The following is a 25,578-nucleotide window of genomic DNA, read 5'->3' on the forward strand; positions in this document are numbered from 1 at the left end:
GATCTCATAATACACTCTAGCATTCGAAAGCTCTGTTGGCTCTCTAATAGACTGAAAGTGACACTACCACTGCTGTTTGCTATACTGTGCTAAGCACTCTTCAGTGGTACAACAGATGGTGGTGCATCAATAGGTCAGTATTGATTGAATAAATGTGCCTCAGGGCAGCACCATATTAGGTAAATGCTTATAACAAGATTTTATTTCTGATTCCAATTTCCTCAAAAACAAAATACTTTATTTAAAAATAAAAATCTCTGAATTCTAATGTTTGTTAAATCTAAAAAAAATTACAGATTTTCTTTTTACTCTCACAATCATCATCTATTCTCTGTATTAATTCTATCATGTACTGTACTTTTACTTTCCCAATTCAGTTGAAAATAGATAGTGCACAAATAAAAGAATTGTCTTTTTTGTTAGATATTGTTTAACCAAAGCTTAAATTGTTTAGAATTGTACATTTCTCAGGGAGAAATGCTAAAATCGTAATGTGTGCTGTAGATTCGAATTAGGGTCCTATTCCAAGGATTTATTACCCTCAGATGCTCAGTCTCTATAGGACAGACAGAACATAAATTTTGTACAGCAATTTGGAATGCAAGCAGAATTGCAGTTTATGCTACAAAATAATCAATTTATTCTATTAATTTCGCAAAAACAAATTGAAACTGTTACTGAATGAATTTGTGAGCCTCAAATGTCGGTGTTCCAGATAACAGCTTTTTATTTTAACCTCATTTTGGATTAATTCTTTTTAAAAGGTATTTTAGTCATTTCTAGTCACTGAATTAAGTTCTATTCTCTGTAATAAGACTATGACAAATATTTGATATTTTGATCTCAAGCCAGGCAGATTCCAATTCAATGACGTTTTTCTTCCATGATTGCACCTTGTACATTGTCTCCCTCTATACAAACCAAAACAATATCCTAAGCAATACAGACTTTATTTGAAATACCTACTGTGTGTGCAAAAAAACAAAAATAACTGTGACAGTGATGTCTTTTCAGGCCTACTCTTGTAGACATTATTTCCTCATTGTGAAAAATAAATTTGAACTAGAACTGCAGGCTTTTTGTTTTTAGTGTTAACTGTTATTATAATTTTGGTCGTGTGTTTTCCATGGAATTATCACAGAGCCTTCAATCAGTATCTACATTTCTTGATACCTTTATTTCTCAAGTATCTGGAACTAGTTTAAGGTATGCCAATGATTAGAGAGATTTACAAATTTTTAATTAATGTAGGTGCAAATATGCTTTTTTTCTGTAGTTTGAATCAAGGTATATTTATTTGGAAGGAGTTTGGTTAAAAGATTTAGAGAAAAGAAACAAATTTAAGTTTGTACACACTGCTCACCTTGTGGTAACGCAGAGAACTGTAACTGGAGGAACACTTGCTCAACAGCCATGTTGGAGTAACATAAGCTGCCTCAGCAATACGTCTAACACAGTCTTAATATGAATTTGATAGAAGAAAATTTGCATTGCTGTTTTTTGGGCTAGTACTGGCTAAGACAAGGCAAAATTGACCAATTTGTTGCATGGTAAAATCTATGGAAAACAAGCCCCTTTTTGCAAATACATTTGGCCAAATGTCAGAAGTCTTTTGATTGTGTAAATTTGAACTGTCAGTAAAATGTTTGAAATTGGCAGAACACTAAATGCTGCTTTATTGCATAATGAGGTAAGGTATTTTATTTTATGGGCAAACAGTTTTGTACATCATTCCTTCCAATTAACTTGTAATTGTGTTCCGATACTATATTTAAGAATTCTGCTGATGATGTGGTACTTAATTATTATGTTACATTTTTGTCCAATAGATTCAGAATGTTTGTCATATATTGTGGACTATTGCCTGAAAATTATGTTTAAATCTTCAAACTGCTATGGAATAGGTGATTATTAATGCTGAATTAGCTGGTGTGGTTTTTATGAGATCAATGGCAACTGATGCAAATGTTAGGACAAATTTTGTGTTGCAAGAACAGCTAAAAGATAACATTGATAACAGATAATGGAAGTGAGGGGTCTCTGTGTATAGTTTTCAAATAACTGATCTCTTTTTGTAGAAAATGGACAACTTTATATGTGGAGTTGTAGTCTGGCAGATCATGTAAGTGATTGCTCGTGAAGGTAGAGAAAAGCTTATAATGGAAAATCTATGTTCCATTAACTGTTGTAAATTACCAGGAGAATACTGAAAGAAATGCGCTCAACACAAACTAAAATTGTTCTTTACATCCCTGTATTGTTGCAAAACACTTGGCTTGTAAACTGGAACTGTTGATTTCTTGAATTCGAGCATGCTGGTGTTTTTTTGTAGAGCCAATCTCTCTCAATATCAAAGCATTGTTACAGATTTGATTCCTTACTTTAATAGGTTGAAAATATATAATTTTGCTGTCTTGAAGATATGCCAAATATTGATTTCTACCCAGAAATTTTTTCCAACGTACCTTTAAGTAGCGTCCGTTCAACTATTAAGAATTGTTAAATATATGTTCCATAATTTTGGTACCGCAAATTTATTTGTTTTCTTATAAGCAATAGCTGTACTTATGTTAACGCTAACATTTTTTGTAGGCTTTTATTGAGATTTGTTAACTGTTCAATTAACATGCTGTTTTGCATGTGTGGTTAATGGACAATGCAAGCTGACATAATAGATTTAGAGATGTTACAGAAATTTATTTCAAGTTAAATTGAAGCTCAACCATCGTTGTTGGGACCATTTTGAATAGCATAACAAACATTTTTCAGTTTGGTAGAATAAAGAATTCAAAGTAATAGTTTAAGGGGAAAAACATTGAAGGTGAACATTGAACTAAATTCAGTATCTTTACATAATTCTCTTTATACACAAAGTGCACACTGAGCCCCAAGGCTTTGCATTAATTATGCACGTTTTGAGAAAGCAACTGTCAGAATAGATAAGGTAGGTGAAACACTTAAATTTTAAAGCCGAGTTTGCTTGACAATGGTTATGTGATGCAAACATTGAAGCATGACTGAGAAATGACATCTTGTCTTCTCTACATTTCATGTTGAAGATTGCAAATCCAGAGTACACAATATTCAGGGAAAATTTGTGTGTGTATGTGTGTTGGTTTCTTAATTTCGGCCTAATTACTAGGGGCATTGTGCAGTTCAAAAGCTCTTCTATGTTGTGCATAGAGGTCACCGCATCATTAACATCGTCAATCTGGTAAAAGCTAATTTCAATAGCAGTTGATGTCATGACAGCCTTTTATTTTTCTAGCCAATCAGACACAAGCGGTAGTGACAGATGGTCCCATAAATGGGTGTAAAAGGGTGAAGCAGCCAACCAATTCTGTGAGCTGATTTGTTGCTTCCTGTTACATAGATTCAGTACGGCTTTCTTCTTTTGTTTTGCACAAACACTTGCACTGTGCTTTTGGATCTTTAACAGAGGAACTGAAATATTATAGGTCTTCTCCTGGAGATTTCAAGTACGATAAGATCTAATCCTGTGCAATAAGAATGGTTATGGTATGTACTAGGACTTGGTATATTTTAATCTACTTGGGAAGTGTACCAAAATGATTCATTTTAATGTTTTTATTAGTGTAATAATGAAAGTCTATCTGTGAAGAAACAAACAAAATTAAAACCTATACTCAAGCTTCGGTGAAGACTCCAAAATAGTGTTCAGCATTTACAATGACTTAAAGGATGTGATTTGTGTAAGTACCCGTACAAACACATATTGTATTTCAAAGAGTTTGCAATTGTGACCTCATCAGAGAGGAGGAGGCTTGTATGCTGTACTATGTGGTATATGTTGATTTCTTGTAACTCGAAACATCAGTGTTGTAGAGGAGGCATGCCTGCTTTTTACATAACACCCTTTCGGTTTTGATTCACTGAAGACTACAATTTTTTTTGCTAATCAAAAATGGAATGGGGTGGTCTAAAACTGGTAGGTGTTTAAAAGATATGATATTTGCCTCAGCACCAGTAACATGTTTTTTGGTTTTAATACAGTATTTGAAAACATTTGATCTTTGTGAGTAAAGGAATCCCTTTTGGTTTTTAAGCATATTTTATTTAAGATACATATTCATCAAGCCTGTAGTGTTCATGAGCATTTAGGGAGAGTTCAGTAGAATAGAATTATTCTTTTTTTCCCCTCCATTCACTATGATCTGTGAGCTTTTTCATCAGCTACTTGTTTTGATGGGTGCAATATAAATAAGATTAGACTGAACAGCTGAAATGAAAGTGATAGCTAGAAAGAAAAGCCTGTGAAAGGTTGCCAGGGAAACAAGCTAAAGGAAGCTGAACAGAGAGCAGGTGGCAGTCATATGGGAATACCATGAAGCAAACGGTAGAACAGGCACTGTGATTGTCTCTTCCATTCTGTGAGAGTCACAACTTTAATTGTTTCAAAAGGTGTTAATTATATTCCAGACTAGAGGCTAGCTCATTTGAAGCTATTATTAGACATCTGTGCTTTAAATGTGAATGGCATTTCATTGGATTTTCTTTCTATGTTGCTGAACCTGTCAAAGGGGACGATATTGTTAGTCAATAAGTAAAGAGAAAATTTGTCAAACAAAACCCGTAAGAGTAAATTGTGAGTACTGCACTGCTGGTGTTTCTTACAGAGATTACTAAAATTTTTTCATGAGGCTACCCTGTTATTTGAATCTGATGATGATTATTGCTTCGCCCAATTTTTAACATTGTAGTACTTTAGTAAAGAGGAATTCATGAATTGTTCAATTGAGACTAAAAATATGATGTGTTCGATGTGAGGAATTGGAGAAAACAAAGATATTCAACTACTGCTAAAACAGGATGAAAGTGCTAACTCTTTATTGCTTGTCAAATGTGTTGCTTTTATTAATACTTGTTAAATTAGTATATATGTATGTTTTTAAAATTATCTCAATGTTCTAAAGGAAGATGGGTTGTACATTATAGTGTTATTACCAGACTCTGAATTTTAGAAGGCCTACTGATTAGAAATCATAATAAACAGCAGATTTTATTTGTGCAGGACACCACCCCAAAATGGACAAGTACAAATTTATTTTGTTCATGTCTTTGTTCCTGCTTTGACACATATATGAAGATTATCTGTATGGTCCTATAATAACATAATGAATATTTATTTGTATAAAATGCTCTTAAACTCTGAATACTGTCCATTTCATAGTGAAGGCAACTTTAGTTTAAAAATGATTTGAGGCTCAATCATTTCTAGTTAAATCATCCTAAATAAATAAGCCCTAAATCAGGTGAAATATTTAAAGCTTGAAGATGTTTTAAAATAATTTTTAAATGCTTGGAATTGGTATTAATATTATTTTTTTAAATTACCGACTTTAGTATTCATAAAAAATTTAATGATGATCTTGTTTTAAAGATACTGTTCAAAGTATGTTATGTTTTAGTTTAATGTTTTACCATTAGTTAATTTTATTACATTGATAACTTAAACTTAATCAGCATTAGCGAAGGAAATTTTCCAGATTTATACATTTGCTGGCAAATTTAATGTGATTTTGTCAAAATATAACTAGGATATTTGCAATTGTATGACAGTATTAATACTGTTGTGAAAGCAAATTAGAGGAAATGGATTTTGTCGCTGAAAGAAACTGTAATTAATATTAAAATGATATAAAAAGGGATAATTTATTTCCAATGTACTTGTTTATTGTCACTTGTAGGAAAAAATAGTAATCTAATAATCATTTTATAATCTCTGTGGTGCAATCTGCAAGACATTCAATAACAAATAAACAATTGCAGCCCCTTTCTCATCAACACAGACCAGCCTTCTTTTTGCAGTTCTAGGTTTTGCTGAGTGTTACCATTTATTAACCAAGCAGAACAAGTAAATTCAACTGAATTTTTGTACAAATTATTGCTTTTCTTTAAATCAGTTGCTTTATGCAGTAACGTAAAGACAAATTTTGCAAATTGATGTGATAATTTTGGAACAAACAATGGAGACTAATTATTAAGTATTACAATACCATCGTGAATTCTGATTATTTTTGGAATAATAAATTGTAATCGTGTTTGAATTTTATTTAACTATACCTGTGCATAATCCAAAGATGTTTGGTTTCATTTACTTCATTTCCGTTTCCCCTGATGGAACTTGAACCAACTGATGCAATTTTTGCTGTGACAATTACTGTGACAAATCACACCATGCAAGTAACTCTAGAGAAAAAAGTAAATTAGAAATACAGATTTCTGACATTGCAAATATGGTTTTTGACTACATTAAATATCTGACATTTCTTCTTATTGACAAAAGATGATTTTTGTGCACCAAATAACATCCCTTTTGAACTAACTGGTGTGGTAGAAAGTATATTTCTCAAAGTTCTGCACAACAGTATTGAAATGCCACACTATTCTGCAAATTGTTTTCTGAATTGTTGATTCTATTTTTATATTTATAGTTTAATCAAATCTAAGATATTCTTCATAAAATGCATACTGTGACATTTCTTTCTCATCTAATCTGTACCTCTGCTGGAAAAGGAGCAATTTTAACCACTGTATTTTTAACCAAATCATCCATAGCAACTGATTTGTTAATTAATTTTCTCTTCCCCCCCGCCCCCATCTTTTATCCTCTGCAAAACTCTCATTGTCTGTGCAATATAATGTAATTATGTTTTTTGTCATTACACATTTAAATAGAAATTTTCTTTTAAAAAGAAAAATTGTTGTTTCATCATGCATTAACGGTGCCTAATTAAACTAATTTGAGTATTTAAATTTTATACAAGTTTTCAGAAACTCAAAATATGACATACTACAAATAATAATTAAAGCTATCAAAGATCTAGTGTGATTTTTTTAGTTTGTTTTCAAGAAATCTTTGTTGTGACTGCTGTGTACAATAGTATATGTTACGTGAATGGATGAACCATTTGAAAACGGGAGATAACAGCAGATTGCATAAAACAACATTAATGTGCTGGTTTATTATTGTAACAGCTTGGAATATATTTTTCAAAAGGTAGGGAGGAAATGTATATAGAGTATATGGAACACTCAGGAAAATCCTATTTTCAGTTGTACACCCTCAAAGTACACACTTTTTGATAATTGAAAATTATTTCTTTCATAAAATGCAGACAAAATGAGGAGAAAGCTGTAGACTCTGGCAGTTCAGTGAACCATACCTGCTTCATCAATGATCAGATTAAAAAACATTGCAGAGGTTGTGATCAACTAAATTGTGATAGTTTTGCAATATGTGATTCTGATGACACAGTCTGCAGCTGCACAATGTCAATTGCATCTTGGTCCTTGTTTCATGGTGAAAATGTTGAATTGATTTGTGATTTGCGAGAACAGATATTCAAAAGTGAGTCTAAATGAGCATCGTAATTTTGGATGAGATTTTAGCATGTAGCCTAAAAAGGAAACTGCAGGGTTTTTTGACAAATTCGGCAAGTTTGGATTACTGCTATAACGTGTTGTATGACATTTGTAATCTGCTTGTCCAAATGTAAAATATTAGTTATGAACTAAATGGAAGACTGCACTGAACTTAAAAGATTTGCCCATGATGATCAATGTACACATGTTGCAAAATTTCATTTACTTTGTAGAGCTAACGAAAACACAACAAGCAAAATAATATGTAGAAAACTATAATGAAAATATTTCATATGAGCTGAGATTAATTAACAACACTGAGGTTTAAAGTGACTTTTTATTTTGACCTTAATGGGACACGAGGTTTTACTTGTTTATTTTACTTGTTTATTTGGTAATACGTCTTTGTTATATTAGTACATTCATGTACCACCATGTAATAATCTAAAACTCCAATCTCTAATAAAGAGCCAAGGTGCAACATTAGCCAGGAGTGCAAATCAGTTTTTCATTCCTAGAAGTTTACAAGATGGTAATACTATAAAAGATTTCAGAGCAGGATACTCAAAGGAGGCAAGTTGAATTCTAGATTACCCATCCATAGTAAAGCTATGTGGTCAGCAGAAGTGATGGAGGTAGATGCAATTACAACATTGAAAAGACATCTGAATAGGTATATGAATAGGAAGGTTTAAGAGGGATATGGGCCAAATGTTAGCAAATGGGACTAGAACAGATTATGATGTCTAGTCGGCACGGACAAGTTGGACCAAAGGATCTGTTTTCGTGCTGTATGACTCTGTATTACCCGTACCACCCGTTATACACCATTTCCTAAAGTTATGTTTATTCCCAGTGATCTATCAGAAAAACTGACAATCTTATATGGAACTGTGAAGGTCTACAGCTCATAATAAGGCACATTCAGTCTACCATGTCCATATTTACTCCTTGCTAGAACAAGTTAGATCTTAACTTTATTGCCTTCTTTTCATAATTTTATTGCTTACTTAGTTTAAATTTTTTTAAAATCCTTTGACAAAAGATGCAACACAGCCAAACCTTAACTACTCTCTGTGGCAAAACAGTCGTTGTTCTAACAACCCTCTGAGTGATGATTCTCTGAGTGATGAAATTTTTCCTGACTCTCTCCTAACTTTCCAAGAGACTGTTTTATAATTGCTGACTAAGGATCAATATATGTATGCTTTTGCCTTGCCAGCGCTGCTCACTTGTCAGTATTTAATTCCCAACCCTCAATTGAGTTATTGAGCACAGAAACAGAATCTTTGGCCCAATTCGTCTGTGTTGACCAGATATCCCAAACTCCTCTCATCCCATTTGGCCCAAATCCCTCAAACGTCTCCTATTCATGTCCCCATCCAGATGCCTTTTTAAATGTAATTGTACCCGCCTCCATGACCTCCTCGTCCAACTCTTTCCAAGTACGCAGCACCCTCTACGTTGCCTTCTTGAAAAAGCTGTCCCTTTTAAAGCTTTTTCCTCTTACCTTAGGAACTAGACTAGGGGGCATAGTTTTAAAACACCTAGATTCAACCTCTATTCTAGAACCCGATACACATGTGGCCCACGTAATATGGGATTAAGTGGGTTCATTTCCTGAAAGTCATTAGTCAGTAGCTTCCTAACTAGAGGAGATACACTGTCCTTGATAAACTGATCAAGACTTTAATATAATTTGCTTTTAAACTATTGACTTCATCTTCAACCTATTCCTCAAGTCTCTTCTCATAGCTGTAGTTTCCCATCTGATACATTTGTCTGGTGAATCCTATATCTATCTAAGTGAATCTAGGGCAGAATCTTATGAGGACCTGACCAACATGGGCTATGGTGAAATTCATGGCATCGTGTGAGAATTCCAACTAAGCCTGTTTCAATGTTGGGAGCAACTCATTGCGTCTTTTGTGCATTTGCTAAGTGGAAAAGTGAGTTTCTCCCCTATGTGACAAGTTGCCAATTAATTGTAGCTTGTGGAACATCTTATTAATGGCACAACTCACCTCATTAATATTCATTTTCCTATTTTACCAAGTATGCCGAACAAGCTCAAATTCAAAAATTCTTGACAGATAAGTCAGAGATGGTATCAAGCAATTTCATCTCACTACTTGCACAGGACCTCTGTGTTGGACACCAAGTACTGACATCTGAAGACATGCTCTGTGGGCACCATCCACATGCACTGATGTCTATTGACATTATCATCTGATGTGCCAGTCTATAAGAACACACATGGCACATTCTAATCCACTTACAGGACACTTGCATTTCAAAACTATGCCTTAGGCTACATTGTCAAGCATCATTGTAATGCAGCTGAAAAGACACTTTGTGCACAGGGACATGAACTCACCTCAGATTGAAGCAGGCTAAATCTTCAGCCTCTTTGCTTGCTATCAATACACTCACTCACTTTAAGCCCTCTATTGCCTTGCCTTGCCTTGCCTTTGTGCAATTTGTCCTCTCAGCCAGAGATACCAAGCTCACAGTTCTGCAATATTACCATGCCATTTAATGCAGACACAAAAACCAGGGAAGCTTACTGTGTCTTCAGTCAAGTCAAAGGGGATAATCTTCAGTCAGGAGTTCCCAGCAGAGCAAATCAAGGGCAGCCAATATTACCAGTCCAAGGTAATGAATACAGTCAGGCAGCAGTTTGGCACAGTTAAAGACAGAATGCTCTCCAAATAAGTGATGAGGAGGCATATTGTCAGGCAGCCCACCTTAACTCTTTCTGCCCTATTGTGGCTTTTTTCATCCTGGATTGAAAGAGAGAGACAGATATTGAGGGCACTGAATGTGGTGTAGGTGATGATGTCCAAAGCAAATGAGTAAGCAGCACAGATGGCATGCAGGGTTCATGTTGGCAGTTAGGGTCGGTGACAGCAAGTGAAGGAAGATTTTTCAGACAGTACTGAGAGTGGTAGAAAATGTGCCTTTTTGGGAGGTCCATACAGTAGCAGAAAAAGGGTGAGCATAAAGTAACAGAGAGAAAATGGTGGTAACTATGCCAGCAGAGTATAGAACTCTTCCGAAGAAGAGTCATACCAGATTCAAAATTTTAACTCTGTTTCTCATTCCACAGATGCTGACAGTCCTATTGAGTTTCTCCATCATTCTCTGTACTTGTTTCAGATTTCCAGAATTGCTTTTATTCAGTTTTTCTACATTGCTGTGCATTTCTCCAGATGGCTGAAACTATACTGACTTAGCTGGAAGCCTTGGGCCAGGCTGGCATGGTCTGGTGTATTGCCTCTTCTACTGATCCTGGTGGACATCTTGTCTGAATGCTACCTCATCCAGCAGGATCTTCAGGTTCCCACCCACAAAATAGGACACCAAATTTCTTTTGGTTATCATGCATGGGACAAATGTCAGGAACTGTATAGGGCAGCTCAAGACTGACAGTGCTTTTCTGAGAACACATGGCTTTTGTAGAAGGTGTCAGCAGTTCAAGGATATCTTGGCAGTAACAAGTTGTTCTAGGAACGGATGGGATAAGAATTGGATTTTGTAGGGCAGAATAGGTAGTTAATGCGGCAAGTTGATAAGGTACAATGAAAAAGCTTGGGATGCTATACAGCAATAAATCTTCCAAAACCCAATGCAACTTGCAATTAGGCAAAAATAGTAAGATTCAGTTACAGTCTTTTTATTCTCCTGATTTACTTTCCTAATGGGACATTAAAAACTGCATACAGTACTCCAACTTTGACTTAACCAATTTTTTCTGCAATGTAGCAATTTTTGGCTGCAAAATTTTATCTTTATTTGTAAAACCAACAATGCTGTTGACTTTATAATACTTCATCTTTCTGCATTCTCACTCTTCTCAGGAATTATTACTGGGAACTGATTCAGAAGTTCCAAAATAGTTATCATAATTTCAACACATGATCAACAGAAATCGTTTTTCGTATGTGTCTAGAATTTCCACTAAAATTATTGCAGCCAGTAAGAAAAACAACAAGAACATTTCCTAAATATATTGTATAATGATCCTTCTCTCTTCATTTTCAATGTCTTTGAATTAAGAATTTACTCCTTTTTCCACAAAATGTATGATCATCACTTATCCATATTAAATTGTCCCTCCACCTATTCATTTAATTAACTTATCTCTTCCTTAAATCTTTTACAATCCTCCTCACTATATGTGTAATTCTTTATTTTTGTACCAGCAATAAATTTTAAAATTCTGCTCTTTATGCCAACATGTACATTCAATAGGTGCTGAGAGTGAAAACAATGACTGCAGATGCTGGAAACCAGATTCTGGATTAGTGATGCTGGAAGAGCACAGCAGTTCAGGCAGCATTCAAGGAGCAGCGAAATTGACGTTTCGGGCAAAAGCCTGATGAAGGGCTTTTGCCCGAAAAGTCAATTTCGCTACTCCTTGGATGCTGCCTGAACTGCTGTGCTCTTCCAGCACCACTAATCCAGGTGCTGAGAGTAATCAACTGAGGCTTTGATTATACTGTACATCTCTGATCTGAGCAATACCTATTTACTGTAATCATTCGATTCTGGACCATTGACTAACTTTCTTTCTATGTTGCGGCAAAAAAACGTTTTAATAATGAAGTCTGTTGAAATCAGAGTCTATATATAACACATTTGCTTTATCTGCTTATTCCCTATCTCAAAAACAAATTCTTAAATGTGTCCAACATAACTTACATTTAATACATTCTTGCTGGTCTTTGATTTACCAAAGCATTTCACAGAGACACCATGTTTATCTTAAATTATAGATTTTAATCTAACATAATGTATAATTTACTGATTCAAGTGCTGTTTACTTTCATTTAATTTCTATATGTAATGTTCTCAGATGTATTACTCAAGTTAGTACTTTTGTCATCAACACATTCTCCTCTTCCTGCTCAAGCTCATCCTCACCCTGAACAACTTCCCTTTGAACTCCTCTCACTTTCTTCATATCGAAGGGGTGGTCATGTGTACCCACTTTGGCCCCAGTTTTGCATATCTAATTGTGGGGTATGTGGAACATTCCTTGTTCCAGTCCTGCTCTGGTCCACTCCCACAACTCTTTCTCTGGTGTATCGATGACATCATCAGTGCTGCTTCCCTCTCTCACCCAGAATTGGAAACGTTTATTTATTTCGCTTTCAATTTCCACTCTGCTCTCACCTTTACTTTGTCCATCTCCGACTCCTCCCTTCCCTTCCTTGACTTCTCTGTTTCTATTTCTAGGGATAGGCTGGCCGCTAGTATCCACGACAAAACCCGTAGTTACCTTGGCTACACACCCTCACCTCTTGCTTCTTGTAAAGACTCTATTCCACTCTCCCAGTTCCTGTGTCTCCGTTGCATCTGTTATGATGATGCCAACTATGACAAGGGGCCTCTAAAATGTCCACCTTCTTCCTCAACCAAGAATTTTCCAGCACCATAGTTGACAGGGCCTTCAGCCAGGTCAGACCGAAATCCTGCACTTTGGCCCTCGATCCTTTTCCTCCAAGCATCCACGTCCAGAAGATCATTAGCCACCATTTCCAGCACTTGCAGCAAAATGCCACCATCTGATACATATTCCCCTCCCCTGTCAGCCTTCAACAGGGAACGTTCCCTCTTGGATACCCTGAGCCATTCCTCCTTCATTCCCAACAGACTCATGGCACGTTCCCCTACAATTGCAGAATGTGTAACATCTGCCTATTTACTTCCTCCCTTCCCACTATCCAAGGCCCCAAACACACCTTCCAGGTGAAGCAGCATTTTACCGGCACTTCACTCAATCTAGTCTACTGTATTTGCTGCTCAGTGTGGTTTTCTTTAAATTGGGGAAACAAAGCTCAGACTGGGTGACTGTTTGATTCACAAAACACAAAAAAAGACCCTTCCAGTTGCTTGCCACTTCAACACACTACCATGTTCTCTGACCAACATCTCTGTCTCAGGCTTGCTACAGTGCTCCAGCAAATCTCAGTGCAAGCTGAAAGGATAGCACCTCATTTTCTACTTGGGGACCTTCAGTCTTCCGGACTCAATATCCTATTCAACAATGTTAGGGCTTGAGCACTTTTATCCATGCTTTCCCCCACTCCCGCACACCAGGCCTTTTCATCACTTGGACTGCTACCACACACTACCCATTAACAGTGATTAATAGTTCCCATTAGCAGCCATTTATTCCCTCAGACTGATCTTTAACCACTTCTTTGTCTGTCCAACTGTTTTTCTCCCTCTTTGGAGTCTATCTCCACCTATTATTTACTGTCCCTCCATTCCTTACCCATCTTCTGTATAAAAAAAACATTTATTTTCCCACCTACCATCAGTTCTGAAGAAAGGTCACTGGACCCTAAACGTTGACTCTGCTTTCTGTCCACCCCTGCTGTCAGACCTGCTGCATTTTTTCTGTTTCTGTTGCAGTATCTTTGTGATTTTTAAATGGGATGAAGTAAAGTTGGATTTTCTGTGTTGGACTTTGGAAATGTGTTTATTGTCTTGTAACCATGCATGGAATTCTAATGCTGACTTTGCATTTTCTTAGATAATCAGCACCATGGAACCTCAGGTGTCAAATGGCCCTTCATCAAACACTCCGAATGGCCCATCAAGCAACAATAGAAACTGTCCATCACCTATGCAGACAGGTGCTCCTACAGATGACAGTAAAACTAACCTCATAGTCAACTATCTTCCCCAAAACATGACACAAGAAGAATTCAGAAGTTTGTTTGGGAGCATCGGTGAAATAGAATCATGCAAACTTGTTCGAGATAAAATAACAGGTTAGTTTGGGCCTGAAGTAGGAAATAAACTGTAAGCATATAGCAATTCTGTTCAGGCAGATCCAAGCAAAATGTTCAATTTGTTAAACTTTTGAAGTCTTGTATGGTGAGATTATGAAGCTTTAATATTATTCCTGTTTTAACATTTAAATTAGAAAGCCTTGTATTTCCTTAGGGACTTCCAGTCTCCAGCTGTGTATGGTAGGAGTTAAATTAATGGTATTACTAGCCATTTTCAGCTATTTACATATCAGAAGATACCATAGGTTACCCACAAGAAAACCCATGTCAAAATTACAGACACAGGTACTGTAATCTCAATATGTACTGTGACTACTGCAATGATAAAATTTCAAACATAATATCATTTTCATTCTCAATGCCAACAAAGAAGCAGCAGTATTGATCAATTGCCCACCATGTGCTTTTCTCATGTTCCTTTCCACAAAGTCACATGCTAAATATAACCAGATGACTGATTCACTACGCTAATTTTCGCAAAAGGTGGAGTTTGCCCCAATTAGTTCTGGCATTAGATTTTAGGAGTTTTGCATATTTTGAGGAAGAAGTTTTGGATGTGATGCAGCCAGATCCAACAAGGAATATAATTATTGTCCCATCAAGCCATAAATCATTTTTATTCCTCTTCATTATGCATTTAATCTGCTGAATAATCATTCTGTGTAAATGTTCCTGATCTCCAAAGGAAATTAAGTAAGATCACCCTTTCATGTACAGTCCTCTTGCCAATTGTTTATCATTTCTTTCTTCATCCTGACAGGACAACCAGGAAACATTAGACTTTTCAGCAGCTCTTCCTCATTCTCAGCACATTTTTTTGATTCTGTACTTTTATGTGCTATAGTATTTTTTTCCAAAATTCTAAAACTTTCTGCAGACAAATTTGGATCAAAAACACAGCTAGAGGTGACACTATTGAAGTAGGGCATACAGTGCCTCATTCCTTCTGCCTTGACCTATGTGGTGTCCCATACTAGAGAGGACATTCATAAATGAATATGAATTCACTCTGCTTGTGGCAGAAACCACCAACTGGTACTAATGTGACATCAGCTGTATCACTGAGTCACTATTTACAATGTTGGACCACACAGGTCTATTTAATGTGCTCGCTTGTCACTCTCAAAAACTTGTGTTCAACTGAAAGAGGGGCCCAGCATTAGCATCACCTAAAGGGCTCGATGCATGCAGGTAAGAAAAGGTAGAATAATTTCTGCTACAGTATTTGGAAGTACAAGGAAATGTTTTTGGAGGTTTTGTGGTATGTTCCTGGATTTTCCCAGCATCACAGGGAAAGTGGGGAATTTTGTGATCTATGTACACAAAGGCTGCAGTTGTAATGCCTCTAAGTCTGCAACACAGTATAAAGGTGGCCACAGGCCGTGGAGAAGACAGATCCTGTACAATACTTAATGCCAAGTTGGAATCTGATACCTCGATGCTCCTTGACAGAATCAGGAGGCTAGTTGACAGACTAGACCTTGCAGCCAATGTCTCTGGATGCATCCTCATCGTCTCTGCAGGCTAACTCATGGATGACTTCATCTGAATCCCTATAATTGAATCTGTATGTGACCTCCTCTTCTGCTGAATCTGCATACCAGTATGCTTTAACCCCTGACAACTGCAGCCTGCTCATTTCTGGTGACTCACCAACTGCAAAGATTCTAACTTTGTTATAGCCCCTAAAGTACATGCTGGAACAGAATCTGAACTGGTGGTTCTGAGTACCAGATCAAATGATCGGGCTTTCTTAACAATTACTGTGCTGTAATTTGAACTCCTGATTGTGCGATGACCAAGCAGACAGCGGTTTTTCAGAGCAGAATGTAATAGGGGTCTGAATGACATGACCTGGGGGAAGATGTCTTGCAGAATTGGGTGAAAAGTATGGCAAAACTCATCATGACTTCAAATTCATCCCGCCCTCGCTTTTATGCATTTCACAAAAGTAACATGGCAAGATTCTCGCTAGGTATCACTGAGATGTCAATCAATGGTCAATTTGATTGTTAAATACCTTGCTGATGTCACAACTCAACTCATTTAATATTCAGATTCCCATTTTACTAAACTCGCCAAATTACCTTGTCAATTTTTTTCTGTTAGACCCTTGGTGACCAGCCGAACGAATTCCATCTCCACTAATCTGTCCATACATCTGTTACCTGCCAACCTATCACAAACATTTTGCACTTCTTCTGTTCACTGTGTGCTCTGGAAGCACAGACTTGCATTGCAGGGCACACCAACCACTTACATTTAGAGGCTGCCCCAGGAACATTTTACACACAGGGGCAAGCACTTTGTAGGACACAACACTTGATCTGAGTTCAAAGTTCCCTGTCCACTGTCACCATGTCTTCAGTCCTAGGAACCATTGGCTGGAGCAATTGGAGTGCAGGTGTGTGCATGTCTGTCTGTCAACTCATGAGGGTGCTGGATATGAGTCACCTTGGCAGCCACCAACTTCTCCATCAAGACAAACAGATGGATGCATGACTTGCTGCAATTCTGTTGTTTCTGAGCAATGAGGATCATTGCACCCCATATGTCTGTTTGCCACTGCTGCTTCTCCGTATGTATTAGGGTTCAATCCCTAATTGCCATTTCCAAAGGTCACTTCCAATCTGGGGCTGAGTAGGTGGCAGTCCGCAGCAGTCCTCTGTGTGGTAGCTGTCTAGGCCATTTCCTCAGCCAGCTGCAGAGCTGTCATGATGAGGTCCTCAACAGATAATGAGCCCACACTTTCTATGCCTGCAGTTGCTACTACATTCTAGGCGTTCTCCTGTGCGGAGTATGATTCTCTCCTGGTGGAGTTGAGGACAAGGATGTTAGGCAACCACTGCCATCTTCCCCCAACCCCAAATAAAAACTCACACAGGCTCTCTTCACCATGCTATGGGCTGTCTTCTCTAATAAGGAAAAGGAGGGAAATGAGTAAGATGAAAGCACAGCTATTTCTCCTGATGCATATCGGGGATAGGAGGTGAGGTATTCTGAAGGACTGAGGAGACAGTGCGGAGGGCGTGCAGAGTTAGTGCTGTGGGAGACATAAGGTGAAAGCAGGTGAGGGAAGGTGTTGCTAGCGACAGTAAGTATGGTGGGCATGAGCCTTGGTGGGGGGTGGGTGCAGAGAGAAGTCTGAGGAAGAAGGGTTATACTCGAAACGTCGACTTCTGCAACTCCTGATGCTGCCTGGCTTGCTGTGTTCTTCCAGCCTCCTGCCTGTCTGCTTACCCTAACATAGCAGAGAATGTCATTAACCTTCTTTCTGCATTTCTAGCCATTCCTCCACACCCTGGAGAAGGCACTGTACTTGGTGGTGATCTCAGATCAGGCTGGCAGGGTCTGGTGATGCAACCTCTTCTACCAGTCCTCTGGGAAGAAGACTGTTCTTCTTTGCACCATTCTGTCATCTTGGGCCTCCAGGTCTCTGATAGAGAAATGCAGAGCCATCTTCCCTCTCTGCCAAATTCCAATTCTGTGGGTCAGGCAGCATCCGAGGAGCAGGACAATTGACATTTCAAACATAAGCTCTTCATCAAGAATGAAGAGCTTATGCTTGAAATGTCAACTCTCTTGCTCTTCGGATACTGCCTGACCTGCTGTGCTTTTCTAGCACCACACCTTTTGACTCTGATTCTGCAGATCTGCTGTCCTCACTTGCTCATATATTCCAATTCTGACCATCAATGCGCAGGGCAGCTTTAGAATTCTAGTCAAAAAACCAGAAGAACTACAGATGCTGGAAATCAGAAATGAAATCAAAAGCGTACAATGCTGGAAAACCTCAGCTGGTCCAGCAACATCTATGGAGAGAAATCAGAGATAATGTTTTGGGTCCAGTGACTCTTTTGTTCTGAAGAAGGGTCACTGGACCCAAAACATTAACTCTCATTTCTCTCCCCAGATGTTGCCAGACATACTGAATTTTTCCAGCAATTTGTTTTGTTTTTGTTTTTGTTTTTGGAATGGTAGAGCTTTTCCAGGTACACTGTACTAGATTAAAGATATTGTGGCTGCAAGCAGTTCTGGTCTTTGGGCAAGTATCCACAGAGTGAAAGTTGTTCTGAGTACAGCGCATGATAAGTTTGGGTGCCAACTAGACTTAAGAGATGATAAAGGGATGGGCTGAGTAATTAATAGTTTGATAAGAGGCGGCAGAATCTCTTAGCCTCATGGCAAAAAATTCTGATGCAACTTGAACAACCAAAAAAATGTAAGATTCAGCCCTCCATATCTGAAAGCAGGAAGCAAAAAGTGAAAGGTTGCAGTTAAGGAAAAGCTTAATGGGTTGAAAGTCAAGAAATCTATAGTTACACCTGCAACCTGCTCATCATGCTGGATACAATCAGGGTGAGTGATTTACTTACTTTATTTATTAAACAGAAACAATGACATGATTTAGCTATGACCACACATCGGGCATGTCCTTGGAATGGTTTATGATCTAAGAATTTGTATGAGTTTTTGCTTTCAAGCCTTTCAATTTTAAAAGAACCAGCTCACAGGTTGAAGCTTTAAACAAGATAAGTGGTCAGTTTATTACATAACTATTTCATTAAAAAATGATTCACATTTACAATACTGTGGGTCGTAGCTCTTGGTAACATGGTTTAATACCTCCCTCTGTCTCCCTGTTGGTGTTCAGATGATTCTCCTGAGATCTCTGTACAGACTGGTTCCTTATAGCCAGACTTTTACACAATTTAAAACTTAAAAATGGCAGCTATCCCAAACTATTGAATCATGTTTCCATGTTAATTATTAGGTTACCCCAGGTCTGGAGCGCAGACCCATCCATTTTCCTTTAATTGAGGTAATTAACTTTTTAACTGTCTCAGCTATTCGTTTGAATGGATTTCTTTCTGTCAGCTTTTGGTGAGTTAGAGAAAGCTATTCCCATCTGCAGGGAAACCATTGACACCATTGTCAATGATTTTCTGTTTACTTTTAAAATTGTTCATTAAATTTCAAAAGGTCTGTCATGGTTCTTCTTCAGACTACTACAGTTGGTTCCAATACCAGCAGAAGTCACAAGGGGAGACATATGACCTCTCGAAGCCATTTTTTGAGATGCCTTATGTCTATTTTAAAGCCAGACTAGCTTTCCTTACAATTTATATATAATAACTGCACACTCATGACTATAGTTATATTGCAGAATATGTTATAAGGCTAGTAATCCTGACATCTGGATTCGATGCTTGATTTACATCCCATTAGAGTGCGCTTGTGGAACTTAAATTCAGTTAGGCCATAAGAACTAGCCAATTATGTCCCTTGAGCCACCTCCACAATTCAATAAGATCATGGCTGATTGGACATTCTCACATCCACTTACCTGCATTTTCCCCATATCCCTTGATTTCCCTACTGATCAAAAGTCTATCTATTTCAGTCTTAAATGTATACAAGAACTTTACCACCACAGCTCTGTGGCAAGGACTCCCAACTCCTAAAAGAAGAAATTCCTCCACATCTTAGCCTTAAATTAGCATCCCTTTATTCTGAGACTATGCCCTCTGAACTTAGACTCTCCTATGAGGGGTCATATCCACCCAGCATTTACCTTGTCAAGCTTTTTTAAGAATCTTCTATGTTTCAAAGCAACCGCTTTTCATTCTTCTAAACACCAGTGAGTGGAATCTCGACATGTTTAGCCTTTGCTCAAAAGAGAATTCCTCCATACCAGGGATCATCCAAATTAACCTGCCGTGAGCTGCCTCCAATGAAATTATATCTTTCCTTAAATAAAGGATTCAAACCTACTCACAGTAGTCCAGATGTGGTCTCATCAGCGCCTACTAGAGTTGCATTAAGACTTCCCTACTCTATACTCCAACCTCCTTGAAATAAGGGCGAACATTCTATTAGCCTCTCTGGTTATCTGCTGCAGCTGTTCTCTAGTTTTCTGTACTTCATGTAGAAGTACCCCAAAGTCCCTATGTGTTACAACTGTCTGCTGTCTTTCTACATTTAAATAAAACTATTCTTTGGTTCTCCCTTCCAAAATAAATAATTCCACATTTCCCACATACCAACATTTTGTCCACTTACTGAACCTTTCAATATACTGTTTGTATCCTTCCCACAAACTGCCTTTTCAGATATTTTTGTTTTGTTTGCAAACTTGGCGACAGTATATTCACTTTCTTCTTCTAAGTCATAAATATATATTGTAAACAGTTGTGGTCCCAGCACCAATTCCTGTGGAACTCCCTTGATCAAAGGTCGCCAACCTGATAAAGAATCTCTTATCCCCACTCACCCATTAACCAATTTTCTATTCATGCCAGTAGACTACTTTCAATACAGTGGCTGTTATATATTGACTTAACCTTTTGTGAAGTACCTTGTCAAATGCCTCTGGACGTCCAAATACAACATCTGCAGGTTTCTCTCTGTCCACTCCAGTTGAAACTTCCTTGAAAAACTAATAGATTAGACACAATTTTCCTTTCATAGTGCATTGCTGACTCTGCTCAGTTAAACTATGATTTTAAATATGCTGCTGTTACTTTCTTAATAATCCCAAATTTTTTCAGCAAAAGATTGAAATACAGTTGATTCTGCTATAACGTGTGTTTTTTCCATGTGAATTGGCTTTAATGCAGTTGAAGAATTTAGACCATTATTTGTAGAATGCGAACTTTCTTTACCTATATTGGCTATAACGTGATTCTGGCCCCATTAGTTTAAATGGAGTGGCTATTGCTCAATTTTCTTAGAACACAAAATTGCAGGAGAACAGGACTATCGTGTTATGTCAGAACTGACTGTTACTCCAGAGGCTTGTATCCCGTCACCAAGTCACAGTTTATTTATAGATGGAGAGTCCTTGACACTGATCCAGCTCCCTCAGAGCCAACTCTCAGAATAGAGATGATGTCTGACACTCCAGTTCTTATCTGTCAGCTAGGGCTCCCTGACCGAACCAGATTAACAGCCCCAATCAGGGAACTCATATTCTATGAGGTCCATCTGGCTGACCTTATTACAATCATTACATCCCTCCCCCTCTAAGTCAGAGGACATAGGCTGGTTCTTCTTTTTTCTGTAGCTGCTCCTTTGGAGTTTTAGCACTAGGTTAGGTTCGTTCAATTCTGCCTCTGATGCAGGCAGTGTGTAACACACCAGTAGCTCACCTCTTGCGCTCGGAGCATCTCAGAAGAAATGTATTCTCTTCAGTTGGCAAATGCGTGAAGGTGACAACATCTGCTGTGTCCCTCTCAGAGTCTGAGGTCCGTCAACGCTTGATGGAGAGGGAGAATCCACAAAATTTGGAACAGTTGGAAAGGCTGTCGAGACCCAGGCACATTTTGCTCCCACACCATTTGCAAGTTTGCAGCTTTCATTTGGTCCATGTATTTGTTCAGGATTGTTGCACCTATTCAAACTTTATATGTCACTGGACTTCACCTCACGTCGACAGTGCCTCTTATCCATGCAGGGCCATTCCTTTGGTTCCTACACCAAACTTTGCCCCCGAAAGTAAACTGTTGATCTCGCTCAGCAGAGTCTTGTGACCGGCACTGGCAGTCCATTTCGCCTTTCACACCCCCCCCAAGTCCTAGAAGATCAGATTTAACCTGATGCAGAGTTTCCACCCCATTAGCAACTCTAGTGGAAATATCACTATAGTTGCATAAGTAGTGGTCCAAAATCAAATAGGAGCTGGAACCGTTTGGTATCTAGTGAAGTTATAGGCTGTTCTTTTAAACCTGCCTTCAAAGTTTGGACTCCCTTTCTGCCAGAAAATTGGATGATGGATGATATGGAGCATATGGTCCATATGTCAAATACCATTCCATTTAGGAAATACTTAAATTCCCTGCTGGTAAACAATGGTCCATTATCTGTGACAAACAATTCTGGGTGTCCATTATTACAAAAGATGTGCAGTTTTCTCTTGTCATCCCCATGTTTGATGAATGAACTCCATGGATGTCCAGCCACCTTGAATGGGTGTCCACAATGACTAAGAATATTGAGCCCATGAAAGGACCTGTGATGTCAACGGGTAACCAAGTCCAGGGTTTACCCGGCCATTCCCACAAATGTGGGGAGCTGCTGGCAGTAAATTTTGTCCTTGTTGGCACTGTCCCACCAACACAGCTTTTTCTGCATCCAATCCTGGCTGTAAGACAAAAATTCTCGCCAACATCTTCATTTTGGAAACCCCAGATGATCTTGATGGAGTGCAGCCAGTATCTGTTAGTGACCTTTGCTGGAGATAATCACTCTTGCTGCCCATAATAATATGCCATCCTCTACTGTGATCTGATCTCTCTGGGTCTGAAGAAGGTTTCATTCTTGATTTTGATGCCCCTTTGGTTTCCCTTATCACCATCAGCTATTTGAATTTTGCCAGGACCAAATCTTTCTGCATCTTGAGTCTGATATTGTCAGCTGTGCCTGGAAGTGTGTCCAGAAAATTTAAAACCGTTACGGACTCTTCCAGTGGCGGTACCACTGATAGTGTATCTGCTAATGGGAGGCAGCTCAATGCATTTGTATTTGCTATTTGGTTTCCCAGATGGTTTTCTAACTTATAATTAGACACATTTAGTATTAGAGCCTACTGCTGAATTCAGCCTGAAGCTATGGACGGCACTGCCTTTTCCTTTTTAAGTAGACCTAGCAGGGGCTTGTGATCTGTTTTTATTACAAATTTACGTCCATAAATGTAGTGGTAGAAAGTCCTGACTCCAAATATGACTGCCAAAGCTTCCTTCTACATCCAGGCATATTTACCCCCTGCATTAGCCAAACTCCTGGATGCATATGCTATTGGATGTTCATCTCCATTGGGCCACCTTATGAGCTAATATTACCCCGATAGCATACGGGGAGGCATCACATGTCAATACCAGATCTCACTTGGATCATAGTGTGCCAACAGCTTAGAGGATGATCCCTGCTTCTTCACTTCTAGAAAGCTATGAATTGGCTATGAAACCAATGGATTTTGCTAAGCAATTTAGCTGTTCCAAAGCACATGTAGGTGGACTTTCTAGGGTGTACACTCTCCTGGATACCAACCTATGACTTATGTTACTGAATTTAGGTCTAGTAGGATTCCTTTGCTGTCTCAAGTCCACATACTGGCAGCAACTACAATGGCTTGCTGGTGCAGATCCTGAAGAAAATTTTAACTGTTTTGACAAAGCTGGTCTTTGCTTTGGGGTTTTGCTGTGGGGTCACCTAGAGACCCTCTGGTCAGGATATTTCCTGAGTTAGGCTATACAATTGCCTGCACTCAGATGGTGTTCCTTAAACTCAGGCAGGCTAAAGTGAGGACTGTAGATGCTGGAAACCAGAGTTTAGATCAGAGTGGTGCTGGAAAAGCACAGCAGATTAGGCAGCATCTGAGGAGCAGGAAAATTGACGTTTCAGGCAAAAGGTCTGATTCCTGATGTAGGGCTTTTGCCCGAAAGGTCAATTTTCCTGCTCCTCGGATGCTGCCTGACCTGCTGTGCTTTTCCAGCACCACTCTGATCTAAACTTTCGTTCCTCAAACTCATTCAGACTTGTGAGAGTGTGCACTTCCATTGGAATACCCTGCAACTCATATGCTCCACTTTCAGCATTTTCCAATCTTAAAGGCAGTTGTAATGCTTGTTTGAAATCCAGTTGGGCTTCAGCTACTAGGCACCTTTGCATGGTTAAATCATTAATCCCACATACCAAAGAGTCCCTCAGCGTCTCATTAAGGGTTAAACCGAAATCACATGCTTCTGCCAGTCATCTTAACATCCAACACAAATTTCCCTGGTTTTCGAACTGTCAAGTAAAATTGAGAGCATCTCAAAATTTGAGGAGGCTTGGGGTTGTAATATTCCTTAACTAAATCTGTCATCTTTTGAAAGGATTTAGTATCTGGTGCCTCAGGAAAAGCTAGGCTCCTAATAACTGGAAAAAGGTGCAGGTGCACAAGCTGCCAGAAGAACTACTCATTGCTTTTCAGGAGGATTTGAGCTGTAGGGAGAGGTTGAATAGGCTAGGGCTGTTTTCCCTGGTGCGTCAGAGGCTGAGGAGTGACCTTATAGAGGTTTATAAAGTCATGAAGAGCATGGATTGGGTAAATACACAAGGTCTTTTCTTGGAGTGAGGGAGTCCAGATCTAGAGGGCATAGGTTTAGGGTGAGATGGGAAAGATATAAGAGACCTAACGGGCAACATTTTTACACAGAGTGGTGCATGTATGGAATGAACTGCCAGACGAATTGGTGGAGGCTAGTACAATTACAACATTTAAAAGGCATCTAGATGGGTATATGAATAGAAGGAGTTTGGAGGGATATGGGCCAGGTGCAGGCAAGTGGGACTAGATTAGGTTGTGATATCTGGTCGGCATGGACAAATTGGACTGTAGGGTCTGTTTCCTTGCAGTACAGCTCTATGACTATGACTCTATCTGCCCCACTGTAATTTTCCTGGGAGGGTGGGGGGTGGGAAACACACATTCTTTCCACATCCTGGACCCAGTCTTAGATGGCAGGATGGAATTAATCAAGCTTCCCAAATAACAGCATGACACCAGAAATGCTTACCTCAACTCAAAGACAACTGATAATTTCTTCAGGAGAGTGCTTTTCTCTCGTCACCACTGAAATAACTCCACAGAGGCCAGTCTCTGATCATCAAGTCACCTTTTATTTACATATGGTTGGCCCTTACACTAATCCATCTCTCAAAGTGAACAGAATGTCTGACACTACTTTATCTGTCAGCCAGAGCTCCCTGACTGGACCAGATTAATCGTCCCAATCAGGGAACCACTTGATTAACCACATGGTTGTGGGTCTGGAGTTACATGGAGGCTAGACCAGGTAAGCATGGCAGTTTCCTTGCCTGACGGACATTAGTGCACCAGATGAGTTTTTCCAACAATCAACAATGGATTCATGGTTATCATTTGACCCTTAATTTCAGAATTTTTTAATGTTGAATTCAAATTTCACCATCTGCCATGGCAGGATCCAAACCAGGGTTCCCAGAACAATACCTGGGTTTCTGGATTAATAGTTCAGCGATAATACCACTAGGCCATCACCTCCCCTTGATTACTATGATCTGCTTGTATAGCTCGCAAACAAAGCTTTTAACTGTACTTCGGTACTAATGACAATAAATCAAATCAATCAATCAATCAGCTATCTCTCTTAGGATTCCTGGATGCAAGCCAGCAGGGCCTGTGGACTGATCTCCTTTAGCCCCCTTAACTTGTGTAATGCTGCTTCTTTAATGATGGTGATGGCTTTTAATTGGTTCCATGTATTCTTTAGTATTAATGGGATGTTCAAAGTATCTTCCACCATAAAGACTGATGCAATTAATAAGATACATCTGAAATAAATAGCTAATCTCAGTTGATATG

At 38.6% G+C, this 25,578-nt stretch overlaps 1 protein-coding gene across 8 annotated transcripts in view; it reads left to right on the plus strand.

The window, feature by feature from the left end:
- Positions 1–1,449: 1,449 nt before the first annotated feature.
- elavl4 (ELAV like neuron-specific RNA binding protein 4) overlaps positions 1,450–25,578 on the plus strand; it is a 117,267-nt gene continuing 93,138 nt past the window's right edge. For 2 of the 8 annotated variants that reach the window (XM_072574260.1, XM_072574265.1), the window contains exons 1-2: positions 1,452–1,690; positions 13,931–14,171. In XM_072574260.1, coding sequence (XP_072430361.1) covers positions 1,643–1,690; positions 13,931–14,171 — 289 coding nt within the window. In that variant the 5' untranslated portion in view covers positions 1,452–1,642. The other 6 variants (XM_072574264.1, XM_072574261.1, XM_072574263.1 and 3 more) reach the window with 6 other exon arrangements.

Source organism: Chiloscyllium punctatum, chromosome 7 (assembly GCF_047496795.1).
Source record: "Chiloscyllium punctatum isolate Juve2018m chromosome 7, sChiPun1.3, whole genome shotgun sequence".
NCBI lineage: Eukaryota > Metazoa > Chordata > Chondrichthyes > Orectolobiformes > Hemiscylliidae > Chiloscyllium > Chiloscyllium punctatum.